General features: G+C 42.4%; 1 protein-coding gene across 8 annotated transcripts in view; it reads right to left on the reverse strand.

Annotated features, from left to right (window-relative positions):
• The window catches only part of TNS2 (tensin 2), a 181,570-nt gene that overhangs the window by 13,967 nt on the left and 141,860 nt on the right, over positions 1-25,743 (reverse strand). For all 8 annotated transcript variants that reach the window (XM_056555326.1, XM_056555323.1, XM_056555327.1 and 5 more), the window contains 5 exons: positions 23,437-24,840; positions 4,533-5,748; positions 1,170-1,720; positions 998-1,084; positions 50-181 (listed from right to left, as the gene is read on the reverse strand). In XM_056555326.1, coding sequence (XP_056411301.1) covers positions 50-181; positions 998-1,084; positions 1,170-1,720; positions 4,533-5,748; positions 23,437-24,840 — 3,390 coding nt within the window. The remainder of the gene's footprint in view (positions 1-49; positions 182-997; positions 1,085-1,169; positions 1,721-4,532; positions 5,749-23,436; positions 24,841-25,743) is intronic.

Genomic DNA, 25,743 nt, shown 5'->3' on the forward strand with positions numbered 1-25,743 from the left:
AATATATGTATAAATATTGGAGGGTAAATATCATAAACCAATAGATTACCTCTACATGGTTGCGTCATTGCATTTGGAGGTGGGCTGGAAACTTTCAGAGCCAAACCATATGCACCTCGAAAAGAGTTACTGTCCCGAATAAGGAAGGAGCCAGGCTCTGCCCCTCTTAAAAGGGCAATGGCTGAAAAAAGAAATAAAGAGGTATGTCAAGTTCACAATGTAAGTAATGGATGGTACACAGACTTTTATTTGATTGCTAAAGGTTTAAAGTAAACCTGTTAATACGTTCATGCTGCCTGAACACAAATCTTTAGGGCATCCCACCAGCCTTCATTGATCGATCTACCCCTGTTTGGTTATAGGGAGAGATCTATGAATTAAAGGGGTACTCCACTGGAAAAAAAAATTTCTAAATCAACTGGTGCCAGAAAGTTAAACAGATTCTTAATCCATCCAGTACTTATCAGCTTCTGTATGCTCCACAGAAATTATTTTCTTTTAAAATGTCTTTTCTGTCTGACCACTGTGCTCTCTGCTGACACCTCTGTTCGTTTTAGGAACTGTCCAGAGCAGGATAGGTTTACTATGGGGATTTGCTTCTACTCTGGACAGTTCCTAAAATGGACAGATGTGTGCAAAGAACACTGTGGTAAGACAGAAAAGAAATTAAAAAGAAAAGAACTTCCTGTGCAGCATACAGAAGCTGAGAAGTACTGGAAGGATTATGATTTCTAAATAGAAGTAATTTACAAATTTGTTTAACTTTCTGGCACCAGTTGATTTAGTAAAAAAAATGTTTTCCAATGGAGTACCCCTTTAAGGCTGGTGGGGCAGGAAGAAGCCACCAAGTACCTCCTGATGACTTCCTTTAATGAGCTGAAGGAAACTATGTATGTAGCGGGTAAATGCAGATGTGGGGAGTGGGGCAGTATGTAAGTGGAAAGACTATCTACTACGAGACCAAGAATACAATATATACTGTATATACTTTCATTACCTTGCTCCCTGGAGATGTTTGGCTTATACCAAAATCTTGAAGAATCCTGCACAAAGTTGGTAGCTGGAGGAATGTCCAGTTGTATATCTGAATTTTAGGGTAAAAATAAAAGGGTCACTCTGACGTCTATTCACAAGAAGACATAGAATAATACTTGTACACATATACCAACCTTTGATGGATGGAGGGGATTTATCTGCTTGCTGCTCACTTGATCTTCCAAGGGTTCCCGACTTGTCCACTGCTGCCGGAGTATGGCACTTTTCAGGCAAAGTGGGTGGCTGAACATTTGGCGGACATGGGCTGCCTGAATAATAGGCAGTACTTATGGGAAATAATGGTGTGGGAGAAGGAGACAGAAGCTCACATTGACTTCCCATTGGTGACAGTGGAGGACTAGTGACTTCCGCTCCATGGCAGAATACAAGAGTCTCAGGCAGGGACATAGTACCACTCCTTTTTTGTGGTGTAACAGGGTATGGCCGTGGAGGGTAGGTAGCTTCAGAGGGTACACTGTCGTGGGCAGCTTGTGGACTTGTTTCAGTATGGACTGGCGCATGATTAAAAGATGATTGTCCTTTTGTTTCTTCAATTGTCCTTGTGGTAGGGCTTACAGGCATTTGAGGGGCAACCTTTGATACCCGTGATGGAGAGGCCGTGTGCAAAATATTTCCTTCAGGAGTTTTGGAATTAGGATTTACATTAGAATCCATGACTCCTACCCTGTAATAAACAAACATATGTTTTCATGCACAACTCTTGTAGGGAGTCCAAAGGTGCTGGATTTAGGAAAACAAGGTAGGGTCTGTTAACATCTGTATCCGTTTCTATTTATAATGCCCTGTTAAATCCATTCTTAAAAGGGAACCAATAGTGGCTGATAGACCCAAATGACAGACAAATTCTTATTTAAAGGGGTATTCCAGTAATAAAAAAAAAAAAAAAAATTCATATCAACTGGCTCCAGAAAGTTAAACAGATTTGTAAATTACTTCTATTAAAAAAATGTTAATCCTACCAGTACTTTTCAGCTGCTGAAGTTGAGTTGTTCTTTTCTGTCTGACAACAGTGCTCTCTGCTGGCACCTCTGTCTTTCTCAGGAACTGCACAGAGTAGGAGTAAATCCCCATAGCAAACCTCTCCTGCTCTGGACAGTTCCTGAGACAGACAGAGGAGTCAGCAGAGAGCACTGTTGTCAGACTGAAAAGAACAACTCAACTTCAGCACCCAATAAGTACTGGAAGGATTAAGACTTTTTAAAAGAAGTAATTTACAAATCTGTTTAACTTTATGGAACCAGTTGATATGAAAAAAATTTTTTTTTTAATTGGAATACCCCTTTAACTGCTGATCCCATTGTTCTAGAAAGGTAAAGAAAACCTGTAACCACTTTCATGGTGGCTTCTGCCTTCCCCACTGGCCTTGATTGATAGAGCTCTGTGGTGGTCGCCTTGTGGGTGTGAGTGGTGGTCGGGAAGTTGCTGTGCAGGTTATAAAGGGTGTTATTAACCCTTGTCAGTCGTGACGCCAGGGTGAGGGTTAAATGCTGTATGACTTGGCCTATCACCACCCTTCACAAGGACGATAGGTGTTTGCAGAATAAAGTATTGTCCATAACCAGAGCTTCACTGAAAACTTGCATAAACTTTACTGAAGATTTTCTGTAACATGCGAACATAAAAACAGTCTTTGTACAGAGTCTATGAACAGCTTGGCTGAGATTGACAGTTGGTTGGGACTTTTAGTAAGTTCTTTAGCTTGTAGGAATTTAGAATGCGCAGATCCGCTGGATGTAGGGTTAAGTTTAGGTCCAGGGTCCTTGCCGATAATTGCGGAGAATTTAGAAGAACTCACTGTGTAATTCAGCCGAGGCCGCAAGGCTTTGGCCTAGTAATTGTCGTTGAAAGTTGCGGAGGTCCTACCTCATTCAGTGACAGCAACCCAAGAGAAAGAATCATGGCCGCAGCTCCATTATATGGGCGTTTTAGGATTGGTCCACGCCATCTGTCAATCAGCCTCACAAAGCATTGTGGGTATCACATGGCCTATGAACCTCCAAAGGTCCTTTGCATTAACCATAGAGACTAAAGCCTCGTCACATGACCCGCAGATCCTGCGACGCTAGGGCAAGGTAAGTACACTTTCTATATACATTTATACACATTTACCTTAGTAATATATTAATTATTTAAGGGGTGACTAGGGGAAGACTAGAACTGAGGACCCCACAGTTCCTAGGAACTCTGACTTTGGGGACCCCTACCAAGGTACTGTATGTAATACGGTACCGGGACACCACAGAGCTCTCTCTATACCCAGTCAAGGTTGATGGGGCATGAAAAAGCCACCAGGGAAACCCAGCTAGAAATGCTGGGAGAATTTCAATTGCAGCTCTGAGCTGTAATATCAGCTGTGTCAGCATTAGTGCCCAAAAGGCAATCGAGCAAAGTACCGTATATACTCGAGTATAATCCGAGTTTTTCAGCATGATTTTTCGTGCTGAAAACGCCCCCCCTCGGCTTATACTCGAGTGAACTCTCTGTCAATCTCTTCTCAGTGGTCTTCAACCTGCGGACCTCCAGATGTTGCAAAACTACAACTCCCAGCATGCCCTGACAGCCATCGGCTGTCCGGGCATGCTGGGAGTTGTAGTTTTGAAACATCTGGAGGTCCGCAGGTTGAAGACCACTGCGGCCTTCGTCATCATCCAGACCCCCTTTAGTTTTCTACTCACCTCCCCTTGGTGGGAAGTTAGGGTGAGCTGGTCTGGGCCATCTATGCTGCAGGGACCGTCCGGTGGGGAGGGTTAGTCGTTCCAGGCTGTCCATTTTCACCGGGAGGCCCTCTTCTCCGCTCCGGGCCGGCCCCGGCATAGTGATGTTGCCTTGACGACGACGCACAGGGACATCCTTGCGCAGCAGACGTACCTGCGCATGAACGTCCCTGTGCGTCATTGTTAAGGCAACGTCACTAGTCTGGGGCCGGCCCGGAGCGGAGAAGAGGGCCTCCCGGTGAAAATGGACAGCCTGGAACGACTAACCCTCCCCACCGGAAGGTCCCTGCAGCATAGATGGCCCGGACCAGCTCACCCTAACTTCCCACCGAGGGGAGGTGAGTAGAAAACTAAAGGGGGGGGGGGGTCTGGATGATGACGAAGGCCGCAGTGGTCTTCAACCTGCGGACCTCCAGATGTTTCAAAACTACAACTCCCAGCATGCCCTGTCCGGGCATGCTGGGAGTTGTAGTTTTGCAACATCTGGAGGTCCGCAGGTTGAAGACCACTGATGAAGGGATTGACAGGCGGTGATGATGACGGGATGTTAATGACGGGGGTCTGGATGATGACAGGGGGGGATGATGTATTTCCCACCCTAGGCTTACAGTCGAGTCAATAACTTTTCCTGGGTTTTTGGGGTGAAATTAGGGGCCTCGGCTAATATTCGGGTCGGCTTATACTCGAGTATATACGGTAAGTTATATTCTTGAATGTATATACAGACACAAATACGTTATGGAATCCAAGAAGAAAACTCACCTGTCTGTGCTGCTGGGGCTGGATGGAGGGGTAGACGGATTCAATGTTTGCACCACTTGGCTGTTTGGCGCCGGCTGACTTTGATTATTACAAGGATTTTTGAATGTCTGTAGGGAGATGCTCTGTGTGCGCACTGTGGTCTGTGGCTGCTTGTGAATAGGACTATGTGGCGTTAGAGCAGGCATCTGAGTGTGCACTGTGCTGGGGGCTTGCACTGTGTTGTCTGAATGTCCATGTTGAGTTTGCACAGTGCCGTTTGTAGGAATACATGGAGTACTTGTACAGACAGGACCTTGCTGATAAAATAAAGTCTGCTTGGGCTTATTTGCCTGTGCAAATGCCCCTTGTGTGCGTACTACATTAGCTGCCGGACCCACAGAGCTGTGTGCATGACCAGAAGAATGGGACTGTGAGACCTGCATGTGCATGGCAGACTGGACTTGGTTTACGATACTTTGAGAGGGTAAAGGAGAATGAGGACCTGACCCCTGTGTCTGCCCATTACTGGGTGCGGTAACATCACTTTGTGGGTGTGCAGGTGCATTGAAGCTCTGTGTGTGTACTATTTTATGGGGCTGTGCAGTTTCTTCCTGCTGCGCCCTGTTATCAGGCAACTGCACCAATGTGTTGGGTGCTTGGTCAAGACTGTGGGACTTCACAGGACTGCTTTTTGGCCCATAGCCATTTGTTGAATTTTCGGAGTGCACTGGACTTACACTGACTTGACTGTGAAAATGCACATGTGCACGTGGAGGGCTCTGTTTTTGCGCAACTGAGTTCTGCCTTTGAATAGTGCTCTGCTGCGCTGATGGGTTTTTGGGCTGTGTTCCATGGTCAGCTTGTATCAATGGTCTGTATGTTGGTGGAATATGGGTTTGGGTTTGCACAGCTGTATTTTGTGTGTGGGTAAGATTATGTTGGCTGACAGTATGTGGCTGACTATATGTGTTTATGGGGGTACTGGCATGTAAAGGACTCTGAGGACACAAAAAGGGATCGGCTGTCACTGTGTTGCATCCCTGCAGTGGACTGTGTGAATTGGAATTGGTGTTGGTTACTGAACTTTGGATGCTTGTTGGGGAGCTGGTGTGAAGCGGACTCTGTACATGAACGGCTTGGTTAGTGTATGCTGAAGAAGAACTGCTGACTGCAGGGGCTGCCCCTCTTGGATTCTGTAATGATGGGGGGTCTCTTTGCACACCATGGTCAGTAGCATCTGCAAGAAAAAATATAGGGAGCACTTTAGTGTTATTAATATTAGTAACCCGCTCATATTGTATATTTCACAAGCTCCATTACCGTACATGGAGCTGCACTATAATAGCAGACAAAGGGCTTATTGCTGGTTCTGGTTCTTTAAGTTTATGCTATTTAAGTAAAGTGATCCCTCAACTTACAATGGCCTCAACATACAATAGTTTCAACATACAATGGTCTTTTCTGGACCATCGTAAGTTGAAATCAGACTCAACATACAATGATACGGACAGTCCAGATCTGCGAAACGTGTCAATGGCCGGAAGAACCGACCAATCCGAATGGACATTCGCTGGTAAAACCCCTGTATTACTGAAGCGTATGCACTGACTGGTGTCTGATAGCGCCCCCTAAAGTACAGGGAGGTATTACATGTTCTGTACACTTTACCTGTACAAGGGTTAGCTGCTCCTTTGGACACCAGGTGAGGGCGACTCCATTACTTTTTTACTTACAGGACCCTGAAGAAGCTCCTGTCCTCTACATAGACCCGTGTTTCCCAAGCAGGGTGGCCCCAGCTGTTGCAAAACTACAACTCCCAGCATGCCCGGACAGCCTTTGGCTTTCCAGGCATGCTGGGAGTTGTTGTTTTGCAACAGCTGGAGGCTCCCTGCTTGGGAAATACTGACATAGACAGTGATTTACAGCTCCCAGCAGATCGTTATTACTTTTATATGTAAGGATTTGCTTTTTCTCTATTAGTTATCTACTTATTTTTCTTTAATCCTCACTTTTCCCTTTTTTTGGATGACATTTTGGTGGCTTCAGAACCAATTACCAGGTTTCCATAGAGTTCTGGTCTCGACATTCAATGGTTTCAACATACAATGGTCGTCCCAGAACCAATTAATATTGTAACTTGAGGGACCACTGTATTAGAAAGGATGCTGGAGCTACGGGTTGTTAGAACGATTAGACAAACAGATGAACAACAGTTACTTAAATGGTAACTCTCATTAAAACACATTTTTTGCTATTGCACTCCTTATGGTAAATAAAAAATCTTTCTAATGTACTTTGTCTTGAAAAAAAAAATGAAGTTTTCTATGTTTTATTGTGTTTAACCCCTTAAGGACCAATGCAAATAAACCTGTACGTCCCTGAAAGACCAGGCCTGTTTTTTCAAATCGGGGATGTCGGTCTTTATTAGAGAATAACTCTGGTAACGTTTTGCCAATCACGATAATTCTGACATTGTTTTTTTGTCACAAGTTGTCCTTCATGTACATAGTAAAAGTAAGCCGATATAATTTGTAGTTTTTTTTTTACAATGCAAAAAATCATGAAATTTTTACAAAAAATTACGATTTTTTGCTATTTTAACACTAATAGGTTGCATATATTTATACATACTGACCAAATAGTTTATGAAACTTATACTTTCAGATGTCTACTTTATTTTGACATCATTTTTTAGTTTTTAATTAACATTTTAAATTCGTTAGAAGCCTAACAATTTAACTTGAAATTTTGAAAATTTTGAAAATTTGAAAAGTACATCTTTTTTTTGTGTGCTATGCAAGGTTTGCAGAAATTAAAAGGTAGTAGAACATAGGAACACCCCCCAAATGACCCCATTTTAAAAACTAGACCCCTCAAGGTATTCGCTAGGGGGTACAGTGAGTATTTTAACACCATAGTTTTTTGGCAGGAATTATTACAAAGTCAGTGTTAAAAATTAGAAATTTGCAATTTTTCACAAATGCATAATTTGGGGGGCATATTTTTTGTACATCACTTCTGATATTGAAAGAAATGCACCCTATATTTTATTTAGCTGCTTGTCCCATGTTCGGAAATACCCCCGCTTTGGCCATATATGGTTCCTTGGCCGCGTGGTAGGACTCAGAAGGAGAGGAGCGCCATTTGGCTTTCAGGGCAGAACAGTACTCCCACAAGTGACCCCATTTATATACCGCACCCTTACAAGTTATTGGCTGGACCAGGGACCACTCTGATTGGTCCTTGGTCGGCTGGCAGTATAACGCGTCTGTCTGTGACAGTTAAGGCTCCTGATGGATATATCCGCCATGTTGTGGGAATAAGCACCCGCTCATGGCGAATATATCCATCGCTGCTGCGGCTGGGTAGCTCAGTGTGTCCGCTCATGACTGCCGGCGGGAAATCCGCCGCTATGAGTGGACACACAAAGCTACCCAACCGCAGCAGGGAGCTCATTACCGTGACTGCTGCATAATGTGTAGGATCACATGGTGGACATCCGCAGCATATTACATGCTGCGGATGTCCGCCAATGCGATCCTACACATTATGCATTTTTTTAAATTAGATTCATTTAATAAATGTATTTTTAATATATATATATATATATATATATATATATATATATATATATATATATTATTTTTTATTTATTTTTATTTATTTATTTTTTTACACTTTTATTACATTTTTATTTATTTTTACACTTTTATTTTATTTATTTATTTTTACACTTTTTAATGCTTTGGAATACTTAGTATTCCAAAGCATTGCAGTTATATGCTGCCTGCCAGTTTTCACTAGCAGGCAGGCAGCATATTAGGACGTACCTCTGGCACGTCCTTTCAGGCAATACCCAGGGCAGACCTGGGGGTCTTTGTAGGACCCCCGGCTGCCCAGGTATGCAGCAGCACCCCGCGATCACGCTGCGGGGTGCTGCAGAGGAGACAGAGGGAGCCCCCTCCCTCTGTCAGAACTCCTTACAGCGCGCGGTCACTTCTGACCGCGGCTGTAAGGGTTAAACTGCCGGGAGTGAAGTGAACTTCACTCCCGGCAGTGCGGCAGGTCCCGGCCAGCCGCAATCGCGATGCGGGGTGCTGCAGGAGTGACAGAGGGAGCTCCCTCCCTCTGTCATAACACTTACAGCCCGCGGTCACTTCCGACCGCGGCTGTAAGGGTTAAAACTGCCGGGACCGAAGTTTACTTCGGTCCTGGCAGTGCAGCAGGGTCCCGGCTGTGTGATACAACCGAGTCCCTGCCGCGATCTCGTGGGTGCACTGGGCAGCACCCACGAGAATAATGGACGAGTATAGACGTCCAGGTGCGGGAACGCCCGCCAACCTGGACGTCTATACTCGTCCTTGGTCGTTATCGGGTTAAAAATGCTGCCACTAGGTGTCTCCCTACTTGTCCAGAGCACATTTCCCCCCATCTCTTGCACAGACTTTGGACTCCTGCTGGCCTGGCAGAAATCCAAAATCAGGAAATACAGTCTGGAGTGCTGAGGTGGGTGTGTGCAGCCTTAGCCAATCATCGCTCATCTTACACTGAACTGCTATGGGCTGTGTGTAGGGAGGAAGTTCTCCCCTGTATGGCTTCAGATGATGTCACACCTGCTGGGGAACGCCCCTTCCCAGTCTGTGAATCTGACTGAGACTTAGCAGAAAATACAGAGCAATATCAAGGTGGAAAACTAAAAAATTATAAAAATAAAGGCAAGGGGTGGTTCATCATGATGGGGGACAGTGAACCGGGAAGATAATAAAATTTAACAAGTTCATGAGAGGTACTCTTTAAATACTATAGATCAGGGACTAAGTCAGATTTCAATATGTACAATACAAAGTCAAAGTATTAAAGGGGTATTCCAGAGAAAAAATAACTTGTTTTCAAATCAACTGGTGGCAGAAAGTTATACAGTCCTTTCCAGTCCTTATCAGCTGCTGTTGTGCTCTGGAGGAAGTCATGTAGTCTTTCCTGATGGAAATGTTTTTCTCTGCTGACACCTCTGTCCATGTCAGGAATTGTCCAGAGCAGGGGAGGTTTGTTATGAGGATTTGATCATGTTCTGAACTATTCCAGACATGGACAAAGGTGTCAGCAGAGAGGACTGGAAAGACCATGCGACTCTCTCTGCTCATACGTACTGGAAGGTTGACATTTTTAAATAAAGATAATTTCAAAATCTCGATAACTTTCAGGCAGCATTTTTAATTTTTTTTTAAAACAATTTTCTCTTCTCCAGAGTACCCCTTTAAGTACAGTCAGTGCTTGAGATATAGCTCTTTGTATATACTTTCTATATCACTATTTTTTAAATCCCAGTTGTCAGAAAGAAATATATTCTTCATTACATCTATAGGCTGAAAACCTAGTCCTGGCCTTAGGGGAACTGAACTATAGGCAACCACTGTAAACGAAACCACCTGGAATTCAGAGTTTTATACGGCAAGGACAGGACATTAGAAGTATTTTGGCTATAAACATAGTTTCCTCTATATTTAGCTCACAGCATATGGCATACACTGGATACAATTGTATCCCTCAGTTAGCTGCATGCAGGGAAAAGTGTTTAGGATGTTTACAGCCTCTGAATAGTTTTCATCCACTGACAACAAGCAGAGATCCTGAAAGCATATTAGAAAGTTGTGCAATAATTTTCATTAATGCTAAAAGTTGAATCATTGGTTACCTATGAAGACCTGTAAGTCTATTGGTGCTCTTACTTTGCTGCTGTTTTGAAGCCAAAACCAGGTGTGAATCTTAATGAATTAGAAAATGAGAAGAACTGATGCTGCTTCTCTGTTTTAAAGGGGCACTCCGGTGGAAAACATTTTTTTAAAATCAACTGGTGCCAGAAAGTTAAACAGGTTTGTAAATCACTTCTATTAAAAAAAATCTTTACCCTTCCAGTACTTTTTAGCAGCTGTATGCTACAGAGGAAATTCTTTCCTTTTTGAATTTCTTTTTTGTCTTGTCCACAGTGCTCTCTGCTGACACCTCTGTCCGTGTCAGGAACTGTTCAGAGCAGCATAGGTTTGCAATGGGGATTTTCTCTTGCTCTGGACAGTTCCTGTTTCAGGTGTCAGCAGAGAGCACTGTGGACAAGACAAAAAAATAAATTCAAAAAGAAAAGAATTTCCTCTGGAGCATACAGCTGGTAAAAAGTACTGTAAGGGTAAAGATTTTTTATTAGAAGTCATTTACAAATCTGTTTAAGTTTCTGGCACCCGTTGATTAAAAAAAAAAAAATGTTTTCCACCGGAGTACCCCTTTAACCTTGAGAGGACATGCAATATACACGTATGTTGTTGTGCCCTAGTACTTATCACACAGCGCCATACCTGCACATGTATGGCATGGTGATCAGAACAGCAGCTGGGACCTCATGGATAATGGCGGATATCAACGATCATGCTGATGCCCATTTTTAACCCTTCAGATGCCATGATCAATACTGGTCATATGTTTATTTTTATTTACACAGTTTTTTTTATGGGAAAAGGGGGGTGATTCAAACTTTTATTAGGGAAGGGGTTAAATGGCCTTTATTAACTTTTTTTTCCACTTTTCTTTTTTTTTTGCAGTGTTATAGCTCCCATAGGGGGCTATAACACTGCACACACTGATCTTTTACACTGATCCCTGAAAAGCCATAGCTTTGCATTGATCAGTGTTATAGGCGGTCGATTGCTCAAGCGTGTATCTCAGGCTTGGAGCAATCAATCGCCGATCGGACGCAACAGAGACAGGTGAGGGAACCTCCGCTCGCATGCTAGCTGATCAGGATATCGTGATTTTATCGCGATGGTCCCGATTAGCCCGACTGAGCTGCTGGGAACTTAACTTTCATTATAGACGCGGCGATTAAATTTGATCGGCGCTTCTAAAGGGTTAATAGCGCGCTGCACAACGATCGGTGCTGCATGCTATTAGCCCAGGGTCCTGGCTATCATTAGCCGCCGGGACCGACCCGGTATGACGCAGGGTCACGGCGTGACCCCGTTTTATTTACTGGGAATGGGCGCAGGGCGTACAGGTACGCCCTGCGTCCTTAAGAGGTTAAGGAACTGTCCAGAGTAATACAATACAGAAATATAGGTGCACTACTGTGGTAGATGTATACAATGACATTGGCTAATCCCTCAACACTGATGTTGTAGCCTCTCTCCCTCCTCCCATTGTATGTGTGCTTAGACACGCTAGAGGGAACTGGGAGTAGGCTGCATGTCGGCCTAGTGCTGCTGTAATTGCCCACTAGCCCCTGGTCTTTGCTTTTTACGCACAGGTAGGTTAGCGTTAGGTCCCGTGCCATCTGAGAAACCTTGGCGCTGGTGTGCGGGCTCTGGTGTGTCCTTAATATAAGGATACACTGGCGAATGTCTCAATTTTAACATCAGTTTTGAGGGATAGCCAATGTCATTGTATACATCTACCACAGTAGTGCACCCATATTCCTGTATTGTATTCTAATTGTTACACATCCACACCGTTTATCTGGTGTAGGATTCTATTGTGGCACTTGTAGTCCGCTGCAGGCATCCTCCATTGTATGCATTTTTATGCTGGGGATCGCCCTTAGCAACGGACTACAAGGGCAGGATCTGCTCCCCCAGTATAGATGCACAACCGCATCTGGGGTTGAGCACCTCCAGCCATTTGAGACCACGTCTTTTGTTGTTGTTTAAGAACTGTCCAGAGTCCAAGCAAATCCCCATAGAAAACTTATGGTGCTCTGGACAGTTCCTAAAATGGACAGACGTGTCAGCAGAGAGCACTGTGGTCAGACAGAAAGGAAATTCAAAAATAAATTAACTTCCTGTGGATCATAGCAGCAGCTGATAAATACTGGAAGGATAAAGATTTTTTTTTTTTATAGAAGTCATTTATAAATCTTTTTTACTTTCTGGCACCAGTTGATTTAAAATAAAAATGTTTTCCAGTGGAGTACCCCTTTAATGGGAGGATGGGAGTTTATTCTAAAAAGTGATCTACGATATCTGCTCATGAGACTCGTAAATGCTTAAATGTTTTTGGCAGCTCAAGAGTGAGTCATAGGAATAGCAGTGTTATAGTTGGGTTAAAGGTTGGCAGAACAGAGAATGGCTATGGAAAAATATGGATTCTGTAGAAAATTTACTGACAGAAAAATAAATAAATCCAACCAATTGAATGCCAGTTCATTTCTATCCATATGACAACACTGGGTGCAGTCTCTACCCAAATCCCTCTTTGCCCCTGAAAACGTGGGGGAGGAGGAATTTATCGTAATGTTTGGAGGTTTTTTTTGTCTATTTTTGCTGCAATAGTTTGGTGCAGTCATTTTATGTGTCAAAAGTGTAAGACTTCATATAGGGGATTTCTAAAGCTGTTGACCATATGGTTGTATTTGGTTAGGAATTTTGCAGTGGAAATGTATTTACTATTTGCGGCTTTTCAAAAAGTAGCATTTTGTTTAAATGGGCACTGTCAGATACAAAAACTTTTGATATGTTGTAAAGCATATATAACCAATAGGTTTTGCAATTGCTTTCATTAGAGAATTTTCAGTATTTCATACTGAAAAAGCCAGTCAAACAACTGCCCCCCCCCCCCCCCCCGCCCTCTTGGACACATACTAGTCCTGCTGTGTCCATGCATCATCACCTATGTCATGGACACACTTCCTTGATTGACAGCTGTGAGTGCAGGGCTCACAGCTGGAGGAAAAATCCTCCCACTGTCAGCTTGTGTTTCGCTACTGTCAGTGAGGACAAGCTGGAAGTTGTAGTTTTGCTAATGCTAGGGGAGATGTGATCAGACAGCATACTGAGGGAGGGTGCGGAGACCTGCACAGTGAGGCCACGCCCCCTCCCTTTGAGAGGAATTCAGACTAATGAGCTAAATTAAAAGTGTAATAAAAAAATTAATAAAGGTGCTAGACACATAATAATTACATGTACATGGTCAGGATTAAGTACTGAGTGATATATTAAAAAATATATTTTTTTGTTGGATCTGACGGGTACACTTTAAGCAACTGATGCAAACCCTCAACCTCCAACCAAACCTAGAAAACTGCATGTCCTGAATTTATATTAGCTAAAGTTACCACATCCTGTGCAACACAACAGACAAAATTCCAACCAGGAAACTAAAGGCTGTCCGGGCATGCTGGAAGTTGTAGTTTTGCAACAGCTGCAGGCACCCTATATGGAAAACACTGCTATATAGTATCTGTGCAGGGGATTTTATCAACACATAGTAATTGTCTCCAAATCCATATATATCTACAAGATTTCTGTAGTTGTACCCTAGTGGGCACCATGGCAGTATTGCAAATTAAAACATGACATATATCACATATAGCAGTGGTCTTCAATCTGCGGACCTCCAGATGTTGCAAAACTACAATTCCCAGCATGCCCGGACAGCCAACGGCTGTCCGGGCATGCTGGGAGTTGTAGTTTTGCAACATCTGAAGGTCCGCAGGTTGAAGACCACTGACATATAGCATAGTGCTAGCAGTGTGCTGCTGTTATTCTCTTGTTTGTATACCTACACAGTATATTTACCTAAGTTTGTTTTTTACACATTCTTTATTTTTTTCATTTTAAATTCAATAAATATGGGAATGTTGCAAAATATCATCAAAGGGGTTATCCAGGAAAAAACTTTTTTATATATCAACTGGCTCTAGAAAGTTAAACAGATTTGTAAATTACTTATATTAAAAAATCTTAACCCTTTCAGTACTTATGAGCTTCTGAAGTTAAGGTTGTTCTTTTCTGCCTAAGTCCTCTTTGATGACACCTGTCTCGGGAAACGCCCAGTTTAGAAGCAAATCCCCATAGAAAATCTCTTCTAAACTGGGCGTTTCCCGAGAAACGTGTCATCAGAAAGCACTTAGACAGAAAAGAACAACCTTAACTTCAGAAGCTCATAAGTACTGAAAGGATTAAGATTTTTTAATAGAAGTAATTTACAAATCTGTTTAACTTTCTGGAGCCAGTTGATATATATAAAAAAGTTTTTCCCTGGAATAACCCTTTAACCCCTTCATGACCCAGCCCATTTTCACCTTCATGACCTGGGCATTTTTTGAAAATCTGACCACTGTCACTTTAAACATTAATAACTTTGGAATGCTTTTACTTATCATTCTGATTCCGAGATTGTTTTTTCGTGACATATTCTACTTTATGTTATCGGTAAAATTTCACTAATATTTGTATCCTTTCTTGGTAAAAAATCTAAAAATTTCATGAAAATTTTGAAAATTTAGCATTTTTCTAACTTTGAAAGTCTCTGCTTGAAAGGAAAATGGATATTCCAAATAAATTACATATTGATTCACATATACAATATGTCTACTTTGTGTTTGCATTAAAAAATTGACAAGTTTTTACTTTTGGAAGACACCAGAGGGCTTCAAAGTTCCGCAGCAATTTTCCAATTTTTCTCAAGATTTTCAAAATCTTAATTTTTCAGGGCCCAGTTCAGGTTGGAAGTGGATTTTAAGGATCTTCATATTAGAAATACCCCATAAATGACCCCATTATAAAAACTGCACCCCCCAAAGTATTCAAAATGACATTCAGTAAGTGTTTTAACCCTTTAGGTGTTTCAAAGGAATAGCAGCAAAGTGAAGGAGAAAATTCTAAATCTTCATTTTTTACACTCGCATTTTCTTGTAGACCCAATTTTTGAATTTTTACAAGGGGTAAAAGGAGAGAAATCACCCTAAAATTGGTAACCCAATTTCTCTTGAGTAAGTAAATACCTCATATGCGTATGTAAAGTGTTCGGCGGGCGCAGTAGAGGGCTCAGAAGGGAAGGAGCGACAAGGGGATTTTGGAGAGTGAGTTTTTCTGAAAGGGTTTTTGGGGGGCATGTCCCATTCCCCTATGGTGCCAGAACAGTGGACCCCCCCCCCACATGTGACCCCATTTTGGAAACTATACCCCTCATGGAATTTAATAAGGGGTGCAGTGAGCATTTACACCCCACTGGCGTTTGACAGATATTTGAAACAGTGGACTGTGCAAATCAAAAATTTTATTTTTCATTTTCACAGACCACTGTTCCAAAAATCTCTCATACACCAGTGGGGTGTAAATGCTCACTGCACCCCTTATTACATTCCGTGAGGGGTGTAGTTTCCAAAATGGGGTAACATGTGGATATTTATTGTTTTGCGTTTGTCAGAACTGCTGTAACAATCAACCACCCCTGTGCAAATCGCCTCAAATGTACATGGTGCACTCTCCCTTCTGAGCCTCGTTGTGCGCCCCCAGAGCACTTTGCGCCCACATATGGGGTATCTCCGTACTCAGGAGAAATTGCGTTACAAATTTAGAGGGTCTTTTTTCCCTTTTACCTCTTGTGAAAATGAAAAGTATAGGGCAACACCAGCATGTCAGTGTAAAAAAAATTTTTTTTTACACTAACATGCTGGTGTAGACCCCAACTTCACCTTTTCATAAGGTGTTAAAGAAGAAAAAGCCCCCCTAAATTTGTAAGGCAATTTCTCCCGAGTACGGCGATACCCCATATGTGTCCCAAAACTGTTGCCCTGAAATACGACAGGGCTCCAAAGTGAGAGAGCGCCATGCGCATTTGAGGCCTGAATTAGGGATTTGCATAGGGGTGGACATAGGGGTATTCTACGCCAGTGATTCCCAAACAGGGTGCCTCCAGCTGTTGCAAAACTCCCAGCATGCCTGGACAGTCAATGGCTGTCCGGCAATACTGGGAGTTATTATTTTGCAACAGCTGGAGGCTCCGTTTTGGAAACAGTAGCGTACCAGACGTTTTTCATTTTTTTGGGGGAGGGGGGCTGTGTAGGGGTATGTGTATATGTAGTGTTTTTTACTTTTTATTTTAGGTTAGTGTCAGTGTAGTGTAGTGTTTTTAGGGTACAGTCACATGGGCAGAGGTTCACAGCAAGTTTGCCGCTGGAAGTTTGAGCTGCAGCGCAAAATTTGCGCCATCTCAAACTTGCAGCACTCACTGTAAACTTCCGCCCATGTGAGTGTACCCTGTACATTCACATTGGGGGGAGGGGGCAAACATCCAGCTGTTGCAAACTCCGAGCATGCCCTTTGGCTGTCCGTGCATGCTGGGAGTTGTAGTTTTGCAACAGCTGGAGGAACACTGGTTTGGAAACACTAAGTTAAGTAATAAACTTTCAAATGTTTTGCAACCAAACTTAGTGTTTCCAAACCAGTGTGCCTCCAGCTGTTGCAAAACTACAACTCCCAGCATGCATGGTCTGTCAGTGCATGCTGGGAGTTATAGTTTTGCAACAATTGCAACAGCTGGAGGCACTGAGGTAGGAAACGGACAATGTTTCCCAACTAGTGTGCCTCCAGTTGTTGCAAAACTACAACTCCCAGCATGCCCAGACTGCCCAGGCATGCTGGAAGTTGTAGTTCGGCAACATCTGAAGGATCAGATGTTGCCGAACTACAACTTCCAGCATGCTTGGGCAGTCTGGGCATGCTGGGAGTTGTAGGTTTGCAACATCTGGAGGTCCACAGTTTGGAGACCACTGTATAATGGTCTCCAATCTGTGCTCTTCCAGATGTTCGAGAACTACAACTCCCAGCATGCCTGGACAGACTGAGCATGCTGAGATTTGTAGTTTTGCAACATCTGGAAGAGCACAGATTGGAGACCATTATACAGTGGTCTCCAAACTGTGGACCTCCAGATGTTGCAAAACTACAACTCCCAGCATGCCCAGAAAGCCAAAGGCTGTCTGGGCATGCTGGGAGTTGCAGTTTTGAAACTCTCAGAGGCAGCAGTGAGATCGCTTTACGACGCAGCGCAGCCGGGACCGCACGGAGGACGCCGGGACCGCACGGAGGACGCCGGGACCGCTCGGGACACCGCTCCGACGGGTAAGTGACGCCGGGGGACGGGTCAGGGACACTTAGCAGAGCGATGTGTGTCCCGATCCCCGTGATCGGAACTCACACACCGCGCTGCTAAGTATTCTGATAGCGAAACGCTGCTATCAGCTAGTCAGATTTGACCAGCTGATAGCAGCGATCGCTGGGGCGGGGTGGGGGATGAAACCCCCCGTGGTCGCACGGTAAGATGGCTGGCTATCAGTGATAGCCACCATCTTTCCGGGCGCTGCGGGATGCCGCGAGTAGCGGCAGTAATGTCCATGACGTACCTGTATGTCATGGGTTGGGAACACCTTGCCACCCATGACGTACAGGTATGTCATAGGTCGGGAAGGGGTTAAAATACCAGTCTAAGCTTCTATAATAATCCCATAATAAGAACAAGTATAGCAGATGTATTTGAAATAGCAAATTCCAGTATCGTTCTCTGCACCGACCAATTCCACTGCACCTGCGCACGGGCACGCCGGTCCCGCCCTCGGCCTTGTGCACCTTTAGAAGAAAAAGATTGTCCCCCGCTGGGCTTGCGGATAAAAGCTTGTTCTTTCTTTGGAAAATTCATAGAAATCACTTGACAGAGGACAACGTCTGACGCGTTTCGCAAGTGAGTGCTTAATCATAGACTCAAAGATTCTACGATTAAGCACTCACGTGCGAAACGCGTCAGACATTGTCCTCTGTCAAGTGATTTCTGTGAATTTTCCAAATAAAGAACAAGTTTTTGTCCGTGAGCCCAGCGCTGGACAATCTTTTTCTTCTATAGCAGATGTATGTAATATAAGTGTGTACCTGTAATGTGTAGGCCTATAATAACTGCAGTCTGGTTAGACCGGCCAATCCACCCTGGACCAGGATTTAAAGGGGTACTCTGTTGAAAACATTTTTTCTTTTAAATCAACTGGTGGCAGAAAGTTAAACATATTTGTAAATTACTTCTATTAAAAAATCTTAATCCTTCCTATACTTATTAGCTGCTGAATACTACAGAGGAAATTATTTTCTTTTTGGAATGCTCTCTGATGACATCACGAGCACAGTTCTCTCTGCTGTCGTTATTATAATAATAGTAACACTTTATTAATTGTTGTCCTTAGTGGGATTTGAACCCAAGTCCCCCACACTGCAAGGCAGCAGTGCTAACAACTGAGCCACCCTGCTGCCCTTAGCATGCATCTGCTATGCATGGTTGCTAAAATGGACAGAGATGTCAGCAGAGAGCACTGTGCTCGTGATGTCATCAGTGTTCCAAAAAGAAAGGAATTTCCTCTGTAGCATTCAGCAGTTAATAAATACTGGAAGGATTAAGATTTTTAATAGAAGTAATTTACAAATATGTTTAACTTTCTGCCACCAGTTGATTTAAAAGAAAAAAGGTTTTCACTGGAGTACCCCTTTAACATGCTGGAACAGATTTTACACCTCTCACAACTGGCAACCTCCAGTCATTTTATACGAGCGCGCCAAAGGGAACAAATCTCCAACAGTCGTCTAGAGGGAAATAAAGGCTTGATGCTTTGGCATATCTTTATGCTTGGAAAAGAAACTTCACACTTGACATTGACAGAGTAATCTGGCGAACCAGAGGAGAGGAAATTTCCAGGAGTCATGTTTGCTGGTTTATGGAGTAAATGAGTGAATCTCTGGGAGCGGTGGTGGGAGTCTTAGATGTCTCCTGCCCTATATTTAGGAGCACATTCCATTACGCAGTATATAGCTGTCTCATTACATACATTATGGGGGCCCCGCTACCTTTTTCTGTCTGCAAAATGTTAACATTACGAATCAACTTCTACTTTTTACACTTGAAACTAAAGTTATAGGTTAAAGGGTTTTTTAAATCAACTGGTGGCAGAAAGTTGAACTGATTTATAAATTACTTCAATTTAAAAATCTTAACCCTTCCAGTACTTATCCGCTGCTGTATACTACAGAGGAAGTTGTGTAGTTCTTTTCTGTCTGATAACAGTGCTCTCTGCTGACACCTCTGTCTGTGTCAAGAACTGTCCAGAGTAGAAGCAAATCCCCATAGCAAACCTCTCCTGCTCTGGACAGTTCCTGACATGGACAGAGGTGTCTGTGGTCAGACTGGAAAGAACCCCACAACTTCCTCTGGGAAAAACAGCAGCTGATAAGTACTGGAAGGATTAAAACATTTTAATAGAAGTTATTTACAAATCTGTATAACTTTTTGGCGCCAGTTGATTTGAAAACATTTCCTCTGGAATACCTCTTTTAGGTTATAGAACCTGCATTAAAGGAAATGTGTCATCAGAAAAAAAAAGATGTATTACTTGAATTAAAGGGTTTATCCAGGAAAAAACTTTTTTTCATATATATATATATATATATATATATATATATATATATATATATATATATATATATCTATATCTCAACTGGCTCCAGAAAGTTAAACAGATTTGTAAATTACCTCTATTAAAAAATCTTAATCCTTTCAGTACTTATGAGCTTCGGAAGTTGAGTTGTTCTTTTCTGTCTAAGTGCTCTCTGATGACACATGTCTCGGGAACCACCCAGTTTAGAAGAGGTTTGCTATTGGGATTTGTTTCTAAACTGGGCGGTTCTTCAGACACATGTCATCAGAGAGCACTTAGACAGAAAAGAACAACTCAACTTCAGAAGCTCATAAGTACTGAAAGGATACAGATTTTTTAATAGAAGTAATTTACATATCTGTTTAACTTTCTGGAGTCAGTTGATATATAAAAAAAAGTATTTTTTCCTGGATAACCCCTTTATGTTTTTTGATAATTATCATTTTTAAAACTTTTTTATTTGCTAATTTTTCATTTTACTATCTATATTACAAAAACAACTAATAGTTCAGGTTTACAGTCTGGCTATTAGGCCTGAAAATTATCCAACACTTCAGTTTCAGCAGCTAAAACATTTCAGCATTCATTTAATTATCAGGCTTACAATTCAAAGGCTTGGTCCTTTTTTATATAGATAAAAAAAGACCAAGCCTTTCACAATAGGTGCTCACGTCCGACACAATCACCTCTGCACAGGTCTATTGTTACCTATGTGTAAAGCATCTCTGTAAATGCTGCTAATAGAGCAAAGTAGGAGCTCAGGCAATCTAGCTATCCCTTTGATGATGTTGAAAAAGTCACAAAATTCTTCTTAAATTTAGCACTCACACAAGTACCTGGGGTGGTGCCCAGAGCCAGATCAATGTTGGCAGTAGCCCCCTTTAAGAAGCCCCCTACAATTCTGTAATTCTGGAGAGTAACAATATTATAATATTTCTTAAATAATACTGACATATTTTATTGACACGGTGCCACCATAAAGTGTTTCCATAGAAGCATACAATACTGTCATATAGTACTACATAATAGAGACTGGCATGTGTCATGTATGTCCTATGCAGCGCCACTCCTACATTCTACACAATCCCTACAGTCTCTTATATTACATTCTTATTTAGAATAAATAATAAATGTATAGTAGTAACATATTTAAAAAATTGAACAACTCTATGGGGGTGTTCACATGGTTAATACCTAAGTTGTTGTTGGCGCCATAACCATTGTGGTTTCCACGCCATAAACCACACGATGTCAGATTTCAAAACCTTGCTCCAACTGACTTCAATGGAAGATGAGGAACTGTGCAGAAAATAAGTGACATGTTGCTTGTTTTCCACGTGGTTATGCTCTGAGGCTCCCTTTGAAGTCAATGGGGGCTCCAGGGCTTCTTTGAGTGAGGCTCAGAGAAAGGAACAAACTGTTCCAAATGCTGGAGCCGGTGCCGGGAGCTCGTGATGTCCTAGCCCCGCCCCCTCATGACGTCACACCCCACCCCCTCAATGCAAGTCTATGGGAGGGGGCGTGACTGCACATGGGTATATGCTCGTGTGTACTAGTCATTCTATTCTCACTAGACTTTTTGTCCCTATTATACATTGATCAGTCGATATGAAAGAACATTTCTCATAATAGTTTCCATTCCAGTTCACTGACTGCATTCTACTGCGTTGACTTCATTCCGGACCCCCAAATCTGCTAAATGCTTTGGAGATGCCGAAGTGACCACGGTCTGCTACAATACAGCTGGTTAATCCTCATATTCTACTTTGGATGGTTTTGGAAATGTCTGAATTGGATTCTATATAAATTTGTAAACTTTCTGTCCTCTCTGTGGTCTCTTATGTCCTTTGGAAATATGAATTAAAGGGGTATTCCGCTGCTCAGCGTTTGGAACAAACTGTTCCAAATGCTGGAGCCGACGCTGGGAGTTTGTGACGTCATAGCCCCGCCCGCTCATGATGTCACGCCCCGCCCCTTCAATGCAAGTCTATGGGAGGGGGCGTGATGGCTGTCACGCCCCCTCCCATAGACTTGCATTGCGGGGGCGGGGCTATGACATCACAAGCTGCTGGCTCCAGTGTTTGGAACTGTTTGCTCCAAACGCTGAGCAGCGGAATACCCCTTTAAGTCCATTTTAAACATGATATCATATTGTCATAAGGAAAGCTAGTTACATTGAATCAACAACTCGCTCCCGTACCATGACTTATAATCATTATCAATGCTCTGAACATTTGTAAAGGACATACTGTAACAGATGGCATCCCCAGGACACTCTACTTCTAATACATTTATTCTGAAAATGTAGCCACAGTTGCACCCAGGTCCTGTTAAATGAAAGGGCCCAAAGGCCTCTTTGCTATATACAAAGTCATTAGTATTATAAATAGCACATGGTAACGGAGAAGGGCCTGTTACTAATTTTGCATTGTGGCTCAGGTCTTAAAATTTCTACCAAAATTTAGGTTACAAGTTGTTTGCCTTTACAAAGTTTAACCTGTTAACAACCAAGAACGAGTATACTTGTCCTTAGGCCATTAACAAAGAATTCAAGGGGGGTTATTTTTATTTATAAATTTTTTTGCCAATATCATGCACACTCACCATCGCTAGTCATATACCACCATTTGTTTTATTTTAGCCCAGCTCCATGTGTCATATTACTCTAAGGGTGCATTCACACCATGTTTTTGCAATACAGTTCCCGTATACGTTTTCAATGTGAAAAACCGCATGGAACCGTATTGAAAACCGTATGCACTGACTCTCCATTGAAAACCGTATGCCAAAAGATGCATCCGGTTGCATCCATTTTGCGTCTTGTACAGTTTTGTCCGTTTTTTTTCCCGTAACCAAACCCGTAGCCTACCGGGTGAAAAACCGTATTAAACTTTTTTTTTAACATGGGAGTCAATGGGAACCGTACAGAACCATGTGTGGGTACGGTTCCATCCGGTTTGCACCATACGGTTTTTGACTTTGCACAGTTTTTTTTTCTTGGAATTTCAATCAAACAAGTGAAACTTTTATTCATAATGGAGTGAAAAGTTAAAAACTTATATGTTTTTTTCTTAAAAAATGGATTCAACCGGACATAATTTTTCAAACCGTATACAGTTTTCAATCATATACAGATTAAAATTTGTACACACGTTTTGATACAGTTTAGTCCGGTTTTGAGGAATCCGTCTTTCATCAAAAACCTGATCCGGGAACTGTATTGCACAAACGTAGTGTGAATGCACCATAACTTGGGCGTGTGATCACCAGTCTGACTCCCACAAAGTGAATGTGCTTGAAGGGGTACTCCACTGCTCAGCGTTCGGAACAAAATGTACCAAATGCTTAGAGCCAGGGACTTGTAACATCTCGACCCGCCCTCTTTTGTCATCACGACCCGCCCCCTTAATGCAAGTCTATGGGAATAGAAATTATACTGTAAAATATGAAATATGAATTAGAAGGTTATTGGGGCATTAACCCACACAATGTTTGAGGATAAGTCCTCTAAAGATTTGCCTGGTGGGCCAGCCCGACCTTGAAATTATACTGTAAAATCAGAAATATGAATTAGAGTGTTATTGGGGCATTAACCCACACAATGTTTGAGCATAAGTCCTCTAAAGATTTGCCTGGTGGGCCAGTCTGACCTTGTATAATACTGTTGTACACTAGGTGCCATATACAACTCACCTGGCTGTTGCTGTGGAGGTGTTAATTCACCGGGGCTCCCAGCAGACATGGTATCCCCACTCATTCTCCGAGGAGTACAACTGGATGGAACAATAGGAGATACAGAGCTTGGAGGAGATTGTCCACCTGTTTGATTACAGGAGGACATACAACCAGGAAAAGGATGGCCGCCATAACCATTAGGTGGACAGTGAGCTGGGAGATAGGAGGGATGCAGGAAATGTGGGTAGGCATGTCCATATCCCATATCAGCAAAATGACTAAAGTGTAGTGAGTCTTCTCCATGTGGAACTGTAAAGCCGTACTGCATCTTAGCAGGGGGAACCTGAAAAGGAGGTGGAATATCATGGTTGGCTTGTACATTTTGTCCATAAGACGGAGGGAGATGTAATTGGAATTCTCCTCGATGAAAAGCTTGCATTGTTGGCATCTTGCCTCCTTCCATAGACCACATGTTAGGCACAGGATAGCATGCTGAACTTTGACAATGAGAACACGGGCACATTGGAGGCAAAATAGGTTCATGAGAAATTGGCTGACACATGTATTGCCGATTTTCTCTTAAACTGCCTCTCTTTGGTGGGCTTTGTGTCTGGTTTGGATAATGTTGGGGCCCTTCAGACAATGAGCGATACAGTCTTCTTCTCTCCTGATCTGCATACATGCCTGGATAGTGACCTCCCTGCAGTACTGCACCTGTTCCTGGGGCTCCTCGGGGATCAAGGATGCCTTCTGGCCTGAAATAGGATCTGCTGGGAGGTCCATCAATATTAGGACCAGCATAACCTACTCTACAGGAGCAATGTCTGGACAATAACGGTCTCCTTGCTGGATAAACAGCCAGGCCACCAAACTGTCCTATTTCATCTTCCAAAATGACTGCTTCACATGGTGATTCTCTCTGCTCCTCCCAGGATTGTGAGGTTAAGGGCAAACTTTGAGATGCTCCTTCATCAGATACCCCGGACCAATGATGTGAGTACTGAAACCTTGGATCTCCATTCACCTTTGGCTGTGTATTTTGGTTTACTGCATCCTGGTGCATTTGATGCTGCAAATCTCTGGGTCTTTCCTCCATATTCTTTCTTTGATGTCCATTTTGGTTCACCACATCCTCGCATTTCACCACTTGTGTGTACTGTGGTTCTACTTCATTCTTTACATTAACTCCAAACCCCCCCAATAGTTTTTCTAGGTCTTCTCGCTCAGCTGCTGTTGGCAAAGACTTCTGTGGAGTTTCTTCCAACCTCTCAGTTGGGGCTGAAGAGTGTCCAGAGTCACTACTAACAGACAGCAGTCGTCCATGTTGTTCAGGGCTTCCATTTGTAGAAGTCACCGGTGTGCTTTTTTTCTTTACACGAGCATACAAACTACCATCCAATGGGCCACGAGTGTGGCTAAGATCTATGGAACAAAATATATTAAAATGTAAAACATTTGGAGAAAATAAACAAACTATAAGGCACGCTGTCATTACTGTAGTCACAAAGTTTTCTTTTACTTAATGAGAGTTAAGCCCAAAGCATAAACGTGGCCACTTGTAAGTAAATCCTACGCTACAGCAATAGCCAGCAATTGGTAAACGCATTTTCCAGTTATATGGAAATTTTGTTGAAAAGACTAAACATTTTTAAACTTTCTTTTTCTTTTCTTTTTTTTTTTTTTTAATTCATCCATTTATCGCTAAAATAAGGTAAATAAACCATATATACTACAATCTGGCTCTGATTTATTAATATAACATTAATATATTTTATGTGGGGAACCTCTTTATAATGCAATATGTTGTTTTCCAACATTTGTAGTTACATTAAATTGCTTGACCACGTGTGTATATCTGGTAAAATGTAGACGGTATCACTGATGTCAGAGATTAGGTTACAGACAATGCAGGCTGCCCCCGGACTCTTGTATCTAATGGTATGCGATGGGGGTCATCATACAGGCCCAGGAGCTTCAAGCGTTGCCTCCAACCACATTCATCTAATTATTTGAGTAGAAATGATCCTGTCTTTCTTATGTACTCAATAATAGGCAAGCATATATATATATATATACTGTATATCTTGTTTATTGAGTCATTGACTTGTCACATATACGTAAAACTCTAATTGTTGTTACCGAAAACCCTCAACAATTTGAGATCACTAATATTAACCAGAACCATAATGTGAAGTAGTTTATGGGAACATTTTTTTTTGCAAATTATAACAAAGGAAGTGACTAATCCGTTTAGTCTTTCCCCCAGGATAATATCTACAAGTGACATAGACATGTACATTAAACACTTATTTGGCCCAGCTGTTG

The sequence above is a fragment of the Hyla sarda genome, chromosome 2 (genome assembly GCF_029499605.1).
Source record: "Hyla sarda isolate aHylSar1 chromosome 2, aHylSar1.hap1, whole genome shotgun sequence".
NCBI lineage: Eukaryota > Metazoa > Chordata > Amphibia > Anura > Hylidae > Hyla > Hyla sarda.